The sequence below is a fragment of the Primulina huaijiensis genome, chromosome 12, assembly GCF_012295235.1.
Source record: "Primulina huaijiensis isolate GDHJ02 chromosome 12, ASM1229523v2, whole genome shotgun sequence".
NCBI classification, from domain to species: domain Eukaryota; kingdom Viridiplantae; phylum Streptophyta; class Magnoliopsida; order Lamiales; family Gesneriaceae; genus Primulina; species Primulina huaijiensis.
In genome coordinates, this window is record NC_133317.1 from 8,981,951 (window position 1) to 9,001,926 (window position 19,976).

General features: G+C 37.3%; 2 protein-coding genes across 2 annotated transcripts; one reads left to right on the forward strand and one right to left on the reverse strand.

Moving 5' to 3' along the window:
* The first annotated feature begins 228 nt into the window (after positions 1 to 228).
* On the forward strand, positions 229 to 3,887 carry LOC140989772 (endoglucanase 8-like). The gene is made up of 7 exons (XM_073459164.1): positions 229 to 473; positions 565 to 978; positions 1,337 to 1,429; positions 1,636 to 1,797; positions 2,469 to 2,583; positions 2,698 to 2,861; positions 3,295 to 3,887. Exons 1-7 carry the CDS (start codon positions 231 to 233, stop codon positions 3,616 to 3,618), a joined length of 1,515 nt encoding a protein of 504 aa, XP_073315265.1. The 5' UTR covers positions 229 to 230; the 3' UTR covers positions 3,619 to 3,887.
* Positions 3,820 to 19,706, reverse strand: LOC140989771 (mediator of RNA polymerase II transcription subunit 23). The gene is made up of 21 exons (XM_073459163.1): positions 19,463 to 19,706; positions 19,309 to 19,352; positions 18,427 to 18,526; positions 17,345 to 18,325; positions 16,530 to 16,764; positions 15,333 to 15,550; positions 14,721 to 14,928; positions 13,817 to 14,097; positions 13,362 to 13,445; positions 10,908 to 11,002; positions 9,594 to 9,756; positions 9,258 to 9,503; positions 8,806 to 8,976; positions 8,575 to 8,688; positions 7,952 to 8,077; positions 7,075 to 7,223; positions 6,132 to 6,372; positions 5,271 to 6,051; positions 4,509 to 4,690; positions 4,310 to 4,413; positions 3,820 to 4,203 (listed from the first exon to the last, which is right to left on the reverse strand). Exons 1-21 carry the CDS (start codon positions 19,646 to 19,648, stop codon positions 4,002 to 4,004), a joined length of 4,911 nt encoding a protein of 1,636 aa, XP_073315264.1. The 5' UTR covers positions 19,649 to 19,706; the 3' UTR covers positions 3,820 to 4,001.
* Between the last annotated feature and the right edge of the window lie 270 nt (positions 19,707 to 19,976).

Consider the following 19,976-nt stretch of genomic DNA (forward strand, 5'->3'; position numbering starts at 1 on the left):
AATAAATAAATAACCGAAAACAATTAATATTTATACCGTTGGTTCACGTCAAACGGTCAAACGATCTGGGACCAATCAATTTCACCTCTCATTGGTATCTATACTTCATCCAATCACGATTCGCCAGCTGTCAGTTTCCCATTCGTCCTTCCCTAAGAATCCTATGACCCCGAGTGTACTATATAATAAAGCGGTTACTCTGATCATTCCTTACTTGTGTGCTGAGCCAAATGGCGCTAAATCCTCCCCAATTCCCGGCAAATCACCGATCATTCTCCACCGCCGTCATCCTCCTCCTCCTCCTCCTCTCCTTCCTTCACCACCACTCCGCCGCCGCTGCTGGTCACGACTACCGCGACGCACTCCACAAAAGCATTCTTTTCTTCGAAGGCCAGCGCTCGGGCAAACTCCCCCCAAACCAACGCATCCGGTGGCGCAGAGACTCCGCAATGCATGACGGTGCCTCCGCCGGAGTAAGATTCGTCACACTTCTGAACATCTAACTGATCTACTGTACATCTATGGAGATGATTTTTCTGAAAAAATTCCTTTCGCTGCATTCAGGTTGATTTGACTGGAGGATACTACGACGCCGGGGACAACGTCAAGTTCGGTTTCCCCATGGCGTTCACCGCCACATTGTTGTCGTGGAGCATCATAGACTTCGGCAGGAACATGCGGGTCGCCGGGGAGCTGAACAACGCTGTGGCATCCCTGAAATGGGCCACCGATTACTTACTGAAGGCCACAGCACACGAAGGCGTCGTATATGTGCAGGTGGGAGACCCGTCGTCGGACCACAGCTGCTGGGAAAGACCTGAGGATATGGACACCCTGAGAACTGCGTATAAGGTTGACGCCAACCACCCTGGCTCCGACGTGGCTGGAGAGACAGCCGCCGCGCTAGCCGCCGCCTCCATCGTATTCCGTTCACGAAGTCCCGCCTACTCGAACCTTCTTTTGAATCGCGCAATTAAAGTAAGTGAACATTGTCGTTTGCTTTTCCTATGTCGACAAATCTATATATATACAAGAACATAACTTTCTTATATTTTCTATTAATTCATTTCCTTAAAATCAGGCTTTAATAATTATTTATAATATAAAATATTAATAAAATTAACTTTATATAAATGGAATTTCGAATACTATTTTTGGAAATAACAATATTAATTAATATTTGGGCAATCCATATTTGCACGTATTTTTGAATAAATAAACCACCTAATAATCATTGAATAAAATCGAAGTCTTAATTTATAATAACATATTCGTAATAAATTGAAAAAATCGAGTTTTTGTTAGCGATTACATATTACAAATATTGTTGGTGTAGGTGTTCGAGTTTGCAGACAGGCACCGAGGTCCTTACACTTCAAGCCTACAGTATGCGGCCTGCCCTTTTTACTGCGATGTCAATGGTTTCCAGGTATTCTTAATTAATCCATTACCTTATCTATAACTACTAATCTTATTACAAGCAAGAAAATCACACACACACACACACACACACACACACACACACATATATATTAAAAATAAAAATTACATTGGGTGTGTGTTCGAACTCACGTCTCTCCGGCCCCGGCTACTCCAGTATGATTTAAAGATTATATAGACGTGGTGTACGTGTAGGATGAATTGCTATGGGGTGCGGCATGGTTACACAAAGCATCAAGGAGGAGAGAATACAAAGAGTATATAGTTCGGAACGAGGTGGTATTGAGAGCTGGAGACACCATTAATGAGTTTGGTTGGGATAACAAACACGCAGGCATCAATGTTCTCCTTTCCAAGGTTACAAATAATCAATAATCACCACCCCCGACTTTTCTTTTTTTTTTTTTTGGTAATTGGTTACTTCGATTCCATCAAGTGTTATAGGAGAAAGATTGTAAGTTTACCTAACCAAATCTAAGGAATATCAAACCACGTAACCAAGCATGTTGAATCGATTAAATTTGTATATTTTATCTGTATGTTTTGGTTGGTTAGAGACAAATCAAATTTTTTGATTGATATTGTGATCCAACAAGTCTTTTTTGACCAAACAATCCAAAAAGTAGTCTAGAGTGTTAACATGCAAATAACTTTTATTAGTGTAGCATTGAGAAAATGACAGTAACTAGGTTACTTTTCTTGAATGAAAATGGAAAGTTTGAAAAACAAGAAAATATAATTAAATAATAAGCGTACGCGGGCTCTGGTTAATTTTCACCAGTGCTGCTGCATGCATGTGCAAAAAGATCAATGGCTCTGATCTGCGCAGTTACTTTTTACTGGGAAAAATGACCGTGACTTCACAGTAAGTACTCTTTGGATCCAATGCCACAGTACTTTGGATTTTCTCTAATATAATGAATATATATATATATATATATATGCTTTGTTGTGTGGTTTTAACAATTTTTATTTCGAATAAAAATTATTTATCTTTTCTTGAAAAACTGTGAATGATTCTGTGGCAGGAAGTGCTAATGGGAAGAGCAAATGATCTAAAATCATTCCAAATGAATGCAGATACTTTTATCTGTTCCTTATTGCCAGGAATTAATTCTCATGCTCAGGTTCAATATTCTCCGGGTATGTGTACAAAATGTTAATTATTCTGTATTTCTATTCAGCATTTGCGCAAATTATTCCTTTTTTAATTGAATTGATTTCATAATAAATTTAGTATTGCTGGCAATTTATTAGGAGGTTTGATATTCAAGTCTGGAGGAAGCAACATGCAGCATGTAACGTCCCTATCATTTCTACTCCTGGCTTATTCCAACTATATAAGTCACGCCAAGCACGTCATCCCGTGTGGCGGGACGTCGGCCTCCTCTTCACTTCTCAAAAGATTGGCCAGACGCCAGGTAACATAACCCTTTGCTCTTGTGAAATAATGACACAACGGCTAGTAACAATGTGAAGATAGATCACAGCTTATATCTTTTTTGTCTATATCTACATGTTTCACTTGTTAGGGGCCAACTGTCAATGAGCCTTGAATGGTTATGATCCATCGGGTGAAGCAGTGGAGAATGAAATTTCCTACTTAACCAAATTTAGTCTTTTTTTTTTGTTGAGACGAGGATTAAAATTTAGGTATTTTATGACAGTCGCAAATACTAGTATGGTTTATGTAGTACTCTCCCAAGTCTTCTCCTAAAATACTATCATATGATGGTTATAATAAAAACATTTTAGAAGTGTAAAGATACTAATCCAAAGATTGTATTTTGGTTATTGTATCATCTATCTCCATTCAATACACTAGCTCATTCTATGTTGCGCGTACCTTGTCAGGTGGACTACATTCTAGGTGATAACCCATTGAGAATGTCTTACATGGTGGGCTACGGTCCACGATACCCGGAGAGAATCCACCATCGAGCGAGCTCGTTGCCATCATTGGAAGCCCACCCTTCTCGCATCAGATGCAAAGACGGGACTCGATACTATTTGAGCCCAGCTCCGAACCCAAACTTATTAGTTGGTGCGGTTGTAGGCGGGCCTAATAGCTCAGACTACTTCCCAGACTCGAGACCTTTCTTTCAGGAGTCCGAGCCAACCACATACATCAATGCGCCTTTAGTGGGTCTGCTTGCTTACTTTTCAGTCCATCCTTGAATTTTCAGACCGATGAAGAAAGCAGAGTGGTGGGCAAATGTCACCCTCTTTAAGTACTTTCTATGAAATCAAATAGTCTTAATTCTATATTTTCGTACGATGACATTATCTGAAAATTTTGGGTCACTGTGGTTCGATTAGATATGCCTGTGCTTCTTATACCCCATCGAACTATANATAATGAGCAGCTGTCATCTGGAATATGCACATCAATATTTCACCACAACTCGGATAGGATATTTCGACCCGAGTATAACGTACAACATAACAATGATTCTCCCTAGATGAAAACCTCTGTCCAGTACCACTTGAACAAAAGATCATTCTACTTTTTCACGAGGGCACATTCATACCTTTTCGCTCCAAGAGCACAGCCCGTCGGATCAAGTGGTATTTGGGGAAATTTTTGGATGAGTTGCAGCATAGATGGAACAATTCACATCAGCTTTCAAGTGTGAAAGAAGATGTTGCACATCTGGACGTAAATTTTCGGCTGCTCTTCCAATGAGAGCAAGGATTTCTGGTCGTGGTTTGCTGTTCGCTTGTACAGGACCTCCTTGCCCGTCAAAATGAACAATATGATGCCTGAAGAAACATTGAACCATTTACAAGAATAAGCTCACCGCAGATAAATATAGCACATGGTATTAAGTTATTAAACGCCATTATAATTGAGAAAATATTGGCATACAAGAAGTCAATAATGTCTGCAATCTCCGGGGCTTCAATAGAAGCCGATTGCTGGGAGTTCCTCCCAAAGACATCAACCATGATGCTCAAAAGCAACGAGAGTGTCTGAAAGATGATGATATGAAATAATCAACATGGAGAAAATATAATCCAGAAATTAATTTTGTTCAACAAAAGTGGGTGAACATATTTCTCGCTACCTTACTGAAGAGGGTGTGAGCATTGACCACTCGAGGAAGCAATGGACTCATAATTCGGAAAGCTATTCTCAGAGCAGCAATGGATGTCAACGGTCGCAGATGCTTAATGATAAGATGTGTTCCCTCTAGCCATTCCAGGGGGAGGTTACTGAAGAAAGAGTGCAACAATGCCACAACATTGCCTACACGAAAACCGTAAAGTAAAAATGATCTGCATTCTAATATAAAAAACATAATGTAAAAAGGAAAGAAAACAATAAAGTTTACTCTTGGCAGGCCTAAGACAATGAGTCAACCACAGTAAACCAAACCAGATTTAATGTACTGGATGCTACAACCATTAGAAATGTCCATTTTGATTATTATTTTTTTGTTTCAGATTTAGATTACTCCACGTAAAGTCTACGGATTGTGTGTTGCATAAAAAGTCTAGCTTCAACTACTTTCAAGTAAGCAATCAAAACCATACTACTGAACTCTGGCAAAGTATTACAATCTTATTTCTAGTTGAGATAAATTGAGGATGTAATTTCCTCAAAGAAAAATAATAAAAAGCCTCAGTCCCTCAGGATGAATATTTTTACGCAACTGTCAACATTTTAGCAGAGTAGAGTAATAAGATGGATCGAAAATGACACAGGCCAGCAGTGGATAAAGTTGTGCAAACATTCAAATAAATTAGAGAAAAGTAAAGAGATGAAATATCTCAGTGAATGATTTCCTCAAAAGACGCAGAAAAAGTGAAAAACTGGAGGAACATACCAATGGCCGTAGAAGTATTGTCCTGAGCAGCCCATGTTGGATCTAACAAAGCATAGCTGACAGCCGATTCTAGTTCACCAACCGACCTTTTCCCATCAGCAAGCCACCAGCTCTCTTTTATAACACGTGCCGCCTCCATATAGAGTTGAACATGAAACTCAGCGGGAAGCTGTGCTAAAAGAAGACCGCATGCTTGGATCAACAAGCACGATAGTTGCTGGCATGTATATCCACTTCTCCAGACAAAGCTGGAGGAATTTATTCCTGAAACCAAAGGAGTCCTGGTTGCACCAAAGGAATCGCTGCTTCCGCCAGATGGAGATGTTGGCAAAACCGAACTTTGTCCAACTCCATTGGATAGAGCATGCAGTCCATTGCTACATTGAATCAGAGTCGGTTGTATGTGAACAACAATTTGCACAAGTGACGAGACAATTTGGGATGAATTTACAGGAAGAGAGAGAATTTCTATGACAGCCGTCTCGAGGATCAGCTGGGTATGTGTGCCAGGATCTTGGATTTGATAGAATGGTTTCTGGCCCTCAGGAGTAACTGTTGGGACTGGCTGTGCTGTGGCTTGAGGCTTATTATGTGGAGCTCTCACTGAACTGTTTGAGACATCTCTCGTTGGTCCATTTTTGGAGGAGTTGTTCAAAGGAGGAATAACATTATTCACTAAACCTAATAAAAGGGTGGCAAAGTAGTCCAGTGGTGGACAAATGGCTGCATTAGATGTATTAGACGAGTTAACGTGCTGAGGGAAGGACTCCGAAAAGGGAATCTGTAACAAATAAGAAGAAGAAAATTCAAGTGAAAAAAGGAAATGTTCCAGAGAAAATAAAAAAGAAGAGTCATCATTACCTTTTTCACATCTAAAACATTTAATATCCTAAGGACCAGTTTGCCTGAAAGATGACCATAGAAATAGCCTAGTATATCCCGCACAAATGTAAAATTCAATGGATAGTAATGAAGGAATGTTGAATAAACTTGTAACACTCTGTCAGCAGCATCAATAGCGTCATTTTCAATAAATCTGTAGATGACCAGAGGGATGACTGGGAGCAGACGTGCGGCGATATCATCAAAAAATGTTGGATACCTGGAGCAAACTTAGATGTGAGGACCAAATTGCATTAAATAAAAAAATGAAAATACAATTGGGTTGGGAAAATTACAAAGTTACGAGTACTTAACACGGGAAACGAAACAAGTTACAACAAACTTTGCGCATGAGAAATAAGTCAATAACAAATACGGAACGTTAATCTGTCAAAATAAAAAGTTTCTGCAAAGCAATATCTGTAACCACACATCATGTGTATAAGCCATCACCATAACACCTTTAGTTGTAACCGTACTGAAACTACCAGTCATTGTTGCATCACATCAACTTTTCAAAATTGCTGTCAATATTAGAGGTTTGCAATTATGCCACATACTCTCGTGATTCCAAACTTTCAATGGGGAGGAAAATATGACCTCTTGCATGCTTTGGGCATCGAGGGTGTTAGCAAAATCACTTTATTTATGTTCATTCGTAAACATACTAGACCATTTTGCTAACAAATGTCCAACAATCTCCGGTCAATTTTATCTAGACTGGAATTTTCCGTCCATGATCAACTTAGTGTTATAAAACCGAACACTGGGAAAAAAAGGACTCAAAGTGCATCAGCCAAAATTCTGCCAGTGCGCTAAATCAAGGGTCTGTTTAAACTTCACTTAGATTACTAAACAACATTCAAGTACACAAACTATTTTAACAGCATTTTCAATAAATCTCATGGTTTTAAAAACTTACCTTTCCTTCCATGATAGATGATTTCCCAGGGCCTTCTGCAACTCAGTTCGCTTGAAAGTTCCAGAAAAAAGCCAATGCTCCGGGGGACCATGATTCATAAGATACAGTTTCACTCTTTGTTGCAGCTCCTTACTGTCAAGCAGGTTAATCTACAAGGAAAAAACCAAACAAAAAATATCAACTGAATTTAAATACTGTGTCATCTCTGCAATTCATCCGATTTCACTCAAGAACTTGAAACATTGAATCACATGAATTCAAGTAAATTTTCGACAAACCGACTTCGGATAAACATCTTTTTTTCAAAAATTTCTTTAAAACATTCCACCGCTCACCAGTAATGGACTACAGAATAAATTTTGTTTTTACAATAACTCATAAAAGTTAAAAATAATACTAATTAAAAGAAGATTTACTATATACTTCGAGAGGATCACACAATGAACCAGATTTCCTCACACATTTTCTTCAACCATAAGTAGCGGCCAGTCTTGGCCTCAGATAGAAGAAAATAAAAGTTTCTATAGCATCATTAATATTAACAGAATGGATAAGATATCGAACACCTTGCTGCAAAGAGACATAACACAACACTCAACGAACCTGCTTTCTCACATTAAAATGAAATAACAACTGCCAAAATATGGATGCAACTACATCCCATTCAAGTTAGACAATAGATAATACCAATTAATCCAATAACGCTACAGGCTTCTGAAACAACTGCAGTTTTCAAAGATGACTATTCAGCGTTACACAAAACAACAGAAAGAAAGTGTTTCGCTTTACTCGATGAGTCATAGGCCATTATGATGAATCGACTGATGGAAGAGCATTGAAAAATAATAAATTGAAAAGGCTTAATAATAGAACATACCACAATTCTCAAAGCATGGGGGTCATCATCACGGTCGATTAATGCTAATAGTAAAATGTCCAAAGGTAGGAGTTCATGGGTCCAGATGAAGAAGGAAAGATTTGTGCATGCTTTCAGCATAAGATCCTGAATTGAAAAAATGGGAACTTTGAGCTCACAATATTTGGTCTGCAAGTTAGCTACTTACATAACCACCTCAAATGAACAGAATTGAAGAACGGTAATATGACTCGAATACAAATAACGAGAATAAATAAAACAGAGAAAAATTTCAAGAGTATTTATATTAATGGTTTTGGTAAGAAAATGGAAGTAATTACAATTAAAAATCACTCCAGCTATGGAGAATGACCCCAAATTTATTCCTTTGTTAACCACCACCACCACCCCCCCCCAAAACACACACACACACACGAAAAGGAAAAATAATAATAATAAAACACATGCAAATATCCCATCCTTTTTACCCCTCATGGATCCTCCTGGATAAAGTTTTAGTGTATAAGGTTTTGAAAAATTAGGGATACCTCATCAGTGTGTTGACCAATTCTTTAAAGCCCCTTATCTACAGCATAAGATTAAAAAAATGAAATACAAGCTATGGCAACTCAAGGAGAACACACCTGCAAGGAACGTCCACGCTGCAGTTCCAAGCTAAAATGATGCAGTAGAACATCCACCATTGTGTATATGTTAGCAGTCACTTCTTCAGGTGAAAACTCCCTCAAGACACGACCCTAATCATCAAGGGACACGCGAGTGAACTCAACCAAATGAATGAGAGAGATGTTACAAAACTCCTTTCCCAATAAAATTGATGAAAGAGATAGATCTTCGTAAATTAGGTTACTTACAAGATGCAAACTGTTAATGCTCTCGGGGTGGCCATACATTAGAATCCATGCACCAGCACAAAGATATTGGCGGTGTTGAGGAAAACTGTGATTAATATAAGTCGTGACATAACTTGGATCAGCAGATGTTGAAAGAAGCTGTGTGCATTGGTTAATCACAGTTGTCTCTGCCTGTCAATTGCCATCAACATTTTAAAACGAGGTATTGGTGTCCAAACTGTATAAAATATTCAGGAGTAGTATGTTTGCCATATCTAGCAAGTGATTTAAAACTTCAACGCAGAGTAACATTTGGGAAGTTCATACACTTGAGGAAATTGAATGATTTATGGATATATTTTCTAGTAACCAAGATTACAAATATTCACTATAGCGCGAATCAAGGAGAACAAGAGTTCGAGATAATTTGGAAAAGCAAAGGCTATTTTTTACCAAGAACTATTTTCATTTACCTGTTGCCATAGCTGAATGGCCAAGCCCTTTTTATCTACCCGTCCAGCCAAGGCATCACGTAAAATAGAAGGAAAATAGCGAAGGGTCTTCTCCGACCATGCATGTTGACTTGTGGCAAGTATCTGTTCCAACATCGTTTGGAGGTATACCAGGTGCTCTACCTCTGGAATGCCACGAGTTTTGATGATGATAGCAAGGTTAATTACTGTTATCCGGTTTAAAGTTTCAGTGAAGTCAGTTGGACCCTGGAACAGGTACATTGGTGGGGCTGGAGATCAGTGTCATTATACCAAACAAATTTAAAAAGATATACCATCTAAAGATTGTTTGCCCACCTTCCCTTCCCTCTTCACAAAGAAAAATTCCCTCATTGATGATATAAGATTAATGCATAAATTTTCAGCCAGCCTAAAAATACGATGATCTCCACGTTTGCCCTTCAATGTAGCCACCATTTTGGTGATATCATACATCAGACTTTTGCTCTTCCCTTGGTACCTTGAATAGAAAAAATACAAATATTTGCTACTGAAATTTGATTGCATAAGAGAATTGATAATGCCAAAACTAAACAAATACATTAACATCAAGCATTTCAAGATCCTCCCTAGTTTGGGTTCAACTCTATCGAGCCATTGTTCAACTCTATTGATATGTCGTTCGTCGTCGAAGGGTTGTTTCCCACTAGAAGCATACTCAACCATCGGTTCAGGTGAAATCCTTGCTGATGCCAATTTTGGCTCAGAGGAAGGGGTGTTTAAAACAAAATAATTAAAAACTCAATTGAGTAATAGTATGAATCTAAATTGAATGTTTGATACTAAGCCTAGTTTTATACCAAGTACAACACAAAAAATCCTAAAAGAATACTAATACTAATCCTAATATGGTTAAAATCCGGAGAATCCTGATATAACTAAAATATTAAGCAATTAAACTAAAAGTTATCATTAGTGTAGCATCATTATTGTTTACCAATACTTCATATATGGTAGACTCACGAACAAGGAAATCAAGGTATAAAGCCTCTAATTCAATTCGTTCTTAGGACTCTAGTCGATATCTCATGTGACCTATAAACAACGGAAGATTATAAATAGTTATCTTCGGATTTGATTTTATCATTAGTAGTTGATATAGAGTAGATTTTGTATCTATAAACAGTCGAGATGAAAATAAAAAATTAATGAAAATTTTTCTCAGTAAACATATTTCTAAATTATTGAAAGATTCTCTGTAACAGGACTCAGTTCAACTATTGAGGCTACAGGTTGAAATGGGAGAAAATCTAACAAGAAAAAGAACCACCACCCATTTTGAGGATTTTTCCAATCCATGGTACCATTACAAGATCCAAAACTCAAGATCGTGAGAGAACGTGACATAGAGGGCACAATTTCATGACTCATACCATACATAAAATTACAAGGAAAAACGAGGAAAAGACATTCAATTCCGTGTCAATTTTCATAAGCCATGTTCAGTGTTCCCATGTTCTTGTTGAACACCTAGAGTGTTCCACTAGGTCACATTCAACATGAATACAGCATGCCTTAGTCTATCAACTCTCTTGACCTCCAGTAGTGTATATTGCATAAGTTTGATGAACCAAAAAAATCTTCTGACTAATAAAACACTCAATACTTCACCTGTAAACTGATAGCAACCGGTAGTTCAGAAGTTCAAACACCAAGATAGAAGCAGCAGGTTTGCTAAATGAGGTTTGATTCCTCTGGGCCAGAAGCTGCAATTGAAATTCTAAAATCAATGGCAGAGTTGAGCAAGTATAATAAAAATGTGAGAAATCAAAGTTGGAAAAGACAGAAATCAATCATATATACAATGTTTTCACATGTTAATAGTAAGGAAAAAGTAATCAAACATGTACAAATCAAACTCCTTTAACTAGAATTCATACGAAACCTCACTATGAAACCAAGGCATCTAAACACACCTATCTTTCCAAAACATCTTTTGTTATTCATCCCTACAACCAGCTTCTTGCTTACTATATTCCATTTAATTTACAGTATGTGCAGAATGCGAAAAAGCGGCCGCATACGCCATAGTTGCTGTCTCAAAATGAAAAGCCATGGAAAAACAAAACAAGCAAAGAAAATGATTTTATTGCTCTCCTCATGGCCATGTCACGAGGGTTACCATAGTCTGACAATATAGAGAGTTTTATACTATCTACACAGCTAAGTTGTCACATCATAGTTAATTGAAGCCATAAGACAGCTGATTTCAAACATCTTACTAAGGAAATTCAGTAACTACAGTGATTGCAGGTGTTGATGAGACAGCAATGTATGACACCTGCTAGGACAGATTGGGCACATATTCTAATACAAGCACCATAGAGTATATATAACTTTTTTTCTGTAGGTGAAACACAAATTGAGCACGAAGTTCTGCCCTTTCGTGCCCCCCCAAAAAAATGACTCCGCCAAGCAAATAACAACAGGATGTAGTAAAGCAGTGATGCAATAGACAGATATTGAAGTGGAACATTCAACACGGGAAACTAAGATTTTTGTAGTTTGACATACTCCTCTGCTAATCAGCAGTGGGATCAGAAATCTTTCCCTTGAACATCTAGGAAATATGCCCCACAATAAGACAATACCTTCAGACCATAATATAAGACAACTCATCAAAAGAATACATCACATATCATTTAGAACAATTTGGAAGGTTCACCAGGCTATTTGGACTTAACCAAACGGCTTGTGATGCAGAAAATGCTGCAGATCTTCATAATCTAGGTTTTGGAAAAGACTTGCAATAATTATATCACAATCTTCCCTCAAAGTTCAAATGGCCTTATATTATTATCTTCTTCTCGTTCTGTTTTCAGCCTTTTGCCCTTTTCTGCCCCATTTTCCACCTCAGTTCTACAAACAACTGAAAGACACTTCAACTCATTGCAGTGGTTATGTTCAGTACTAACTGCCGAAATAGAAGCTCCATCATCCTACTGTGTCTGATAGGCCACATTGGGAGCTCTCTCGCTGATAGACTCTTATAGTTTTTCATTGTCTATCTCACCACTCGTCAATTTGTTTCCTTCGTCTTCTTTTCTAAGTTAATTTACAGGGTAATAAATTATATATTAAATGTGACTTAACCAAAATCTTATAATGTTCCTAGATAGTTGCTTTCGAATTAGGATAAAATTTAGACCTTAAATACACTCAACAAACCCTAAGGACATTTTCACGAGGTGTGATGCATAAAATTCTAGTTATAGATTTTCCTTTCGAAGCAGTTATTCACGAATGGAGACTGAGGATCCCTATTGAATAAATTTTACTGTCCGTACACTTGATACAATATTTCAGACTCTTAAAATTGAGGTCTTCTGATCATCAAATTTATACCCAAGTTTTCCTAATAATCAAGTTCCTAGAGCACATTGTTTCTCTGTGCAACAGCTTTCAATAGAATTCAATATCTATACAGAAAAAAATTTAACGACACAATAACATTTGTCTTGCACTTCTTTTTTTATTTGGAAATTCATTCATCTTATTTACTTTCTGAGGCTAACTTTATTCAGAACAATTACGAGACACCGCAAAATCATAATTTCACTGTAATGAGTGCAAGGTTTTCAGCATACGTCCAATATAAAAAAAGACTACGGTGAAATATCATGCGTAAATCATGTTCCCCAACCAGTAATGAAAATCAATACAGACGGTACAAACTAATAAATTGAACCATCAGATATTCCTAAATTGGAAGAGTAAAAATTCTAATGAATAAAATTGCATCAAGCACACAAACCGCAGTATCATACACACATGAATGGCATCAAACAAGAAGATATCTAGATCAAGGTATCATCATAAACTAAAACTAGTATAACATGGTGACTGTATCTTAATTCATTCTCACCTGGGGATACGTTTTTTTGTCATTTATTTTAATGTTCGCATTAAAAAGGAAACAATAAACCTTGTGTCATAGTTGAAAAGGGATCATCATTTAAGAGATAATATAAAGGCTAGTATTCCGTAAGTGGAATGACTTTAATTGGAATTTATAAAGCAATGGCAAATTGGAAAGCACAACTTTTGAGAACATAAAAAACTTACGGTCAAGAGTGAACGGAATAAAGCATGGGGAGCAACGAGAAGCACTCTAACATATGTTTCAACCATTGCCATGCTAGGCACGATCTGTTTCAAAATGCATCATAGTCAAAATAAATGTCATACACAATTTACTCATCGACAAAAGGGTGCTTATCACAAGGAAAATCATGACCAGCTTCTTATGAAAGTAGGACCAGCATCACATCAACGACAAAAATAAGGTTCCATTAATATGCAATCCACATAATTAACTCATTTGCTGAAAATACAAGTACAGTATTCTCCAAAAATCTTGCTGACGTAAACATATTCATCTTTTTTTTCTTTATCCAGTGTTATATCTTGTTACTGTAAGGGTGTATCTGATGCATGTGGGTAAATGTGTTGGGGAACTCGTGAATTTGCATGTGATTGAGATAAATAAAAATAAAAAAAAAAGTAAAGCAAAAATTTACCTGCCCAGAAAACATAGATTCTTCCATCTGATATACCAGTTTCAAACATAAATTTATGGAAAAGCCAGATATTAATGACATGGGCACTGGGCTAACTTCCTGCATCACCATCAGTCTCTCATTTGACTGTAGATTTGGTCCAGATATTACCTCTGTTACTCCAGCAGAGGTTAACCAATTCATCACAGTTTCACAAGCAGGTTGTGCCATGGTATAAGAGACAACCCAAAACATCCCAATCGATCTTTCATCCATATTCATGTAGTCCATGATCCGTTCACCTAGTTTTTAAGGGAAAGTGAAAAGATTTGAGAAATAATATATTTCAAACTATAAAATTTTATGCCCGTGTAGGCAATATGGAACCTACCAAAGGTTGAGCCAAAAAAATGTTTTCTAAGTGGCACAAACAATATGAATCAAGGGATCCCCATAATTCTTATACCAACAAACTCAAACTCGCCTTCATTACTATATAAACTCCTAGTTGCCTTCGTATAGTCACTGCCCTTTATCATCACTATGTCATCAAGTCTTCTAATATTTGCTACAGTTCCCTATTTCTGCCATTTCGAGTAGCAATTGCAGCACCATTAATATTATAAGCAAATAAATTTTTCAACATTCTAACAGTTAAACGGCCTTGTAACGCAAAAAAAAAAAAGCCAGCATATTCAGCTTCATTTTCTCAACTGCTTGGGAACAAAATCTACAGTCTTCCATGTAATTCTAGCAGCAATGAAATGACATCAATTTTGGAGTTGTGGAGCTTGGCCAATAAGTGTGTCAACCTACGCGGTATGTGGCATAACCTGAGCTCCAACCCCAGCACTTTATGGTAAATTATTCTTAAAAGACTATTATAGAATTAATGGCTACCTAACTATAGATCATGGATCCATACCTTTGTTTAGTTGCCTCCACCATTCATCTATTTGCTTCCCCTTTTGCAGCTGCTCATTGTTCAAATATTCTCTGGTAGATGTGTTTAATGTCCAAATACGTAAATTCTGGCAACTGCTAATGAAATCCAGTAAGATACTTTGGGGGTTATTGGGGTCAGAGCTTCTATCTTCTTTATGAAATGAAAGGATTTTTCTGGTTGTCTCCACCTACCAGCAGATTGAAATAAAAAGTCAAAATTATAACAGATTAAATTAATTAAAATAGACAGCTATTCTAGCGGTTAGGAATCAAAGATTAGACCTAAACGGCTGTTCGAGTGTCCAAGTGTAAAAAACTAGTGATAATATATGAAGAAAACGTGAAATGAGATTGAACTGTACAACCATAAAACCTCTTTTATTGAAAAGGTAAAAGATTGGAATGAAAAAGAAAATATGATAAGCACAGGAACACAAGAAAGCGACTTTCTAGAGTCTGTGTTCAAAGTGTTCATTACTAGCTCAACCCTTAAAATTTGAGCAAGCAACCACGTAAAACCTCTGTTATTCAAAAGGTAAAAGATTGGTGCGAAAAAGAAAATATGATAAGCACAGGAACGCAAGAAAGCAACCTTTCTAGAGTCTGTGTTCAAAGCGTTCATTACTAGCTCAACCCTTATAATTTGAGCAAGCAACCACGTAACATGATTTGTCCTGAGAATATGTTGATCACCATCTTGAAGCCGCGAAACCAACTTGTCCACAAAATCAACAAAATCAATGCATCCATGTTTCATGAGAAAAAAGAAAACATCTGAAAATATAAGCCACTCCTGCCAACAATTCATCTCTGCAGATTCATAGACGAAAAAAATTACTAAAAACACATTCAAGAGTAAGGTTCAAAAGGCGTCAGCTGATAGAGAAATTACTTTGAGCTTTCCAAAAGGTAAGGTTATAGATAATTTTCTTGGGGACAAATAACATAGCAACAGAGGGTGAACTACAATGCGAAGAGCATTTACAAATTCTCGACTAGGAATAAGCATCTAGCTTTATTGCAGAAGTATTTTCACGCATCACAAGGGATTATAACCCTTCAACAGTGCAAAAAACTTGTCCTGTTGGCAGCCAAAGCTCATTTGTCAGCTATGAACAACCTAGGGTTTGCTCTAGGAAACCAATTGAGAGGGAGATACAGAGAGTGCCAAAACCCTTAACAGAGGGTAAACTAATTAATCAACATATATCATTCCCGGAAGGTTTTTGACAAAATAATAGATGTCATCCAGACAAAATAATAGATGTCATCCAGATAAATAAATTTAATAAAACTCCATAAAGTTATGAAAGGATGACTGGATGCTGATAAAAATAAAATCGGTGCAACGGTCATTTCGGGAGATTAGAGAAAGGACTTCGGTTTTTTGATAATTTATATTATGTTAAAACTTGAAATGGAGATATGGGAGAGTAGAAGACAAGTTATAAATGCATTATTGCAATAATTTCGCTTTCAAAAAATTACTAAATTTGTGATAGTTCACAACCCTGAGCGAAAGATTTGGTAATTGAAGGTTGAGCCATCTATTACTGAGGAAGTTGAGGCATTAACATTGTCACTCCCTACTTGACTTTAAAATATGAATAATGAAGATTTGGTTTCCAAGAAATGGAGCCCCAAGCACTCTCTAATTAGCATATTTTACAATATCCATCCATTGTACCAAGACAAGTGAATTTAAAATTATCATTGTAAGAAGTGATATGCATGAAGAACAGATTAAAGGAAGCACAGTACAAAATTGAAAAAATTTCAGAAATGTTGCCTGAATTCGTCAGCTTCAGTAATTCAACGATCCTATCAATAGTTGCTTCACTAATCATTTCAGAAGTAAAAACTGCACCAGGTGTAGGCCCCTGTGATTGATTCCTGTGACAAGGTGCCAAAAGCAACACTCGCCTCCACCAATCAGGAGATGGAGTGTTGCGAAAAGCATGCCTCAAACATCTAAGGGCTCGATCCCAGTCAAGACTTCCTCTCCTGATGGATGCTGCAAGTTCCTATGCTCCAAAATAAATAAAACCAAATGAAGTAACAAGCATTTAGGAAATCTGGTTCTATATTATTTTGCTTAGCTAAATTTATCGTTCAATAGGAAATTGACAAATCCATTTTGCTTGTTGGCTTCTCTAACGGACATAATTTTACATTTCAAAAAAGAGAAGGCCGTACAAATTAGATTCAACTCAAACTCTAGGATTACATCACACAAAAGAGTCTCACAAAGGCTGAAGGTGGATATCTTCATGCCATATTGATGTAATTGATCGAGACCGCAATACACCATCATAACAGAAGATGGAACTTTGATGAATAAATGTCAAATTGATCTTTAATGCACACAACTATGAACTGCTTGGTAAAAACAAGTGGTGCAGATTTAAAATTAATACAAACTTTAATACAATTGACGTCTTACAATTTTGTTGCAAGTAAGCTGCACAATTGTCCAAGTAAAAAATAGATTGTTAACATAATAAATTGTGCTGATTCACAAGGAGATTGGTTTAAATGTCACTACAATAGACATCATTGTCACAAATTCAAGTGAAACATGTTAATTACAGGAAATGGTATTACCTCTCCATGCAAAGGTTCTCCAAGAACACTTGGATATGTAATCGGTGAATATCTCATGTTAGTCACTGGTTCGCCAGATACATTAGTAGTGGCCTGAAGCAGAAGTCGAGGAGTTCCAAAAGTAGGGCAGTGAAGATGTTGGTCTAACATCTGCATGTGTGTTGCCATCATATCTCTCCTCCTATGAATCTCCAGAATAAGCGTAAACAATGCCTCATCATCTGGTATATTCTCGATAAACTGTAAGCCACTACGTATTAGTTCATAAAAGGGCACACGACATCTATTATCCTCAACCAACAGCCAAATCACATCTAGACAGCTGTGCAACCATTCAATTAGGGCTTTGTCAGGTTTCCATAATCTTGCAGAATCAAATTCATCGAGCCCCGGTTGTTTTTGATCCCAGTTAACAAGCCAATTCAAGATGTGATAAAAAATATCTGCATGCGTGACAGGTCTTAGATTAGAGTCAAGACCGATCAAAACTATTTTGCAGGACAATTGTCGTAGACTGCTTATAGCATTTTCTCGAATCGATAGATTTGCTCTTGCTGACTTTTGGCTAGTGTAAGTACCATCATTTGACTTTATGGGAGATATTGTGGCACCAGATGATGGCTCAGCTGCCGACTGGGATGGGGAACCAATACCAAGAATCGAAGGCAATGGAGATACAGGATTTGATGATGGAAAATTCGTGATATTAGGAACTGTATTTGAAGGTGGCAAGGTCCCTAGATGTGATGAAGCAGCAGAAGTAACAGCTGCCACTGTTTGACTTCCCTGACCAACGGACATCTCTGCAGAAGAAACTGAAGAGAGAAGACATGGCAAGAACGTATCCCAGTTTATGTATCCTATTTCGCACAAACCGTGTAGTGCAAAGAGCAGAAACTCTGCCCTTGGGGCATGACTACAACATTGGATAACTAGAGATATTAGGACAGATTCTGTCACAGCACGTACTTGTTCCTGGTCCTGAAAAAAGATTCACAGGATTCAAAATCAAAAAATTTATGTGATCAATCAACCAAATGACATCACAACATTAACAACAGTTTAAAAGTCTCATGGCTCACTGGGAACTGGCTCTGTAGTTTCTCAAAATCAAAGAGAAATTGTTCGTTAGGAGGAGGAAGTTCTCTGTTGATTGCAGTGATGCGCTTCTGTGTCTTGTTCCTGTAATTTACTTCTGCTGAGATCGATAAAAAAGGAACTTTTGCAAAAAACAGAATGACAACAGAAGGTACCACTCCCCCAAAAACAGGTCATTTCACACCGGTCAGATACGCGAGTAAATGGCATTTGCAATCCCAACCCAGTCATCCAGGTGAATAAAAATTCGTTTAAAAATCAACATATTCTTTAAACCAGAAACAAAGCCAAGGCATTTCCAAAGGCAATCCCAGTTAAGGTACATAAAACTTGTTTCAATCAGATACAGCCACCATTTAAATAGCACTCGAATGCGAAAAGAAAAAATATATTTACAAGTGATCTCAATCATTATTATAGCCGGTGTTCTAAAAGACGTCGCCTAGGACCGCAACACCCACCACCACAATTTTTAGATCCACCTAGGAGGCCGCCTAATGGAATATATAGAATTTTAAATTTTAAAAAAAATAGTTAAATGTATTTTAAAATCAATTTGTATCAGTTCAAGAGGAGGATATTTTATTGATTTTTATTTTGAATCCAATATATAGAAATACGGAGATGAACAAAAAGAATTAGATATTTAGTTAAAAATGAGTGACCGTCCGACTACCAACTATCGCCTGCCATGTTTACAGAAAAATGGCAATCACAAGATTTCAATTTAGAAAATGTCGAGTTTCCATTTCCATGTCTCAAACCCAATTTAATGCCATAGTACGAAAGCCATCGTATACAGCTGCAGACGATCCTACAACAATCAACAAAACAAAGACATAATTAAAAAATACTTGTTAACTTACGGAGGTTCACCAACTGATTCATCCGATTTCTGCCCTGAACTTCTCTGCAAAAAAATCAACCAAAAAAAAAAAGAAAATTCAAATCAAATCAAATGAACTGCAGTGAATAAACTACTCAGTAGTAGAATATCTTCGCTACAGTTTATCAAGCTACCACGCCTAAGTAGAGATTGAAGAGGTCTAGTATGGCGGGGCGGGCCGGGTGGAATTGGTGGGCCCGAGAAGACGAAGACGAAGAGACCCGCGGTTGATGTTGCTGGAGCTGGGTGCCGGCGGCGTTCTGCTGCTCCATTTCGTATATGGGCTGGGTCGATTGGCCCGGTGTTGGAGCCCGCAACATTTTGGCACGTTCAAACGAAACTTTTAAAACAATCTGGCACCGCTTGGTCGCTCGGACCGTATAATTAAGGAAATTTAAGTAAGAATGATAAAAAAAAAAAAAAAAAAAAAAGGTTAAATTTGTAGATAAATATTTTATATTTGATAATATGTACGAAAAAAGTATTCTCCTTTTTCGTTCGCCTCTGAGTATCATTATCTTTTATTGTGTATTGTGATTTGTGAGTTAATGTGGTAAATATTTGTTCAATTCGTAGTTGTTATGGAGAAAAGAAAGTTGCCAAGAATAAGAAAATCAAGCCGACCAAGACACGGGCTCGAGAGACTAA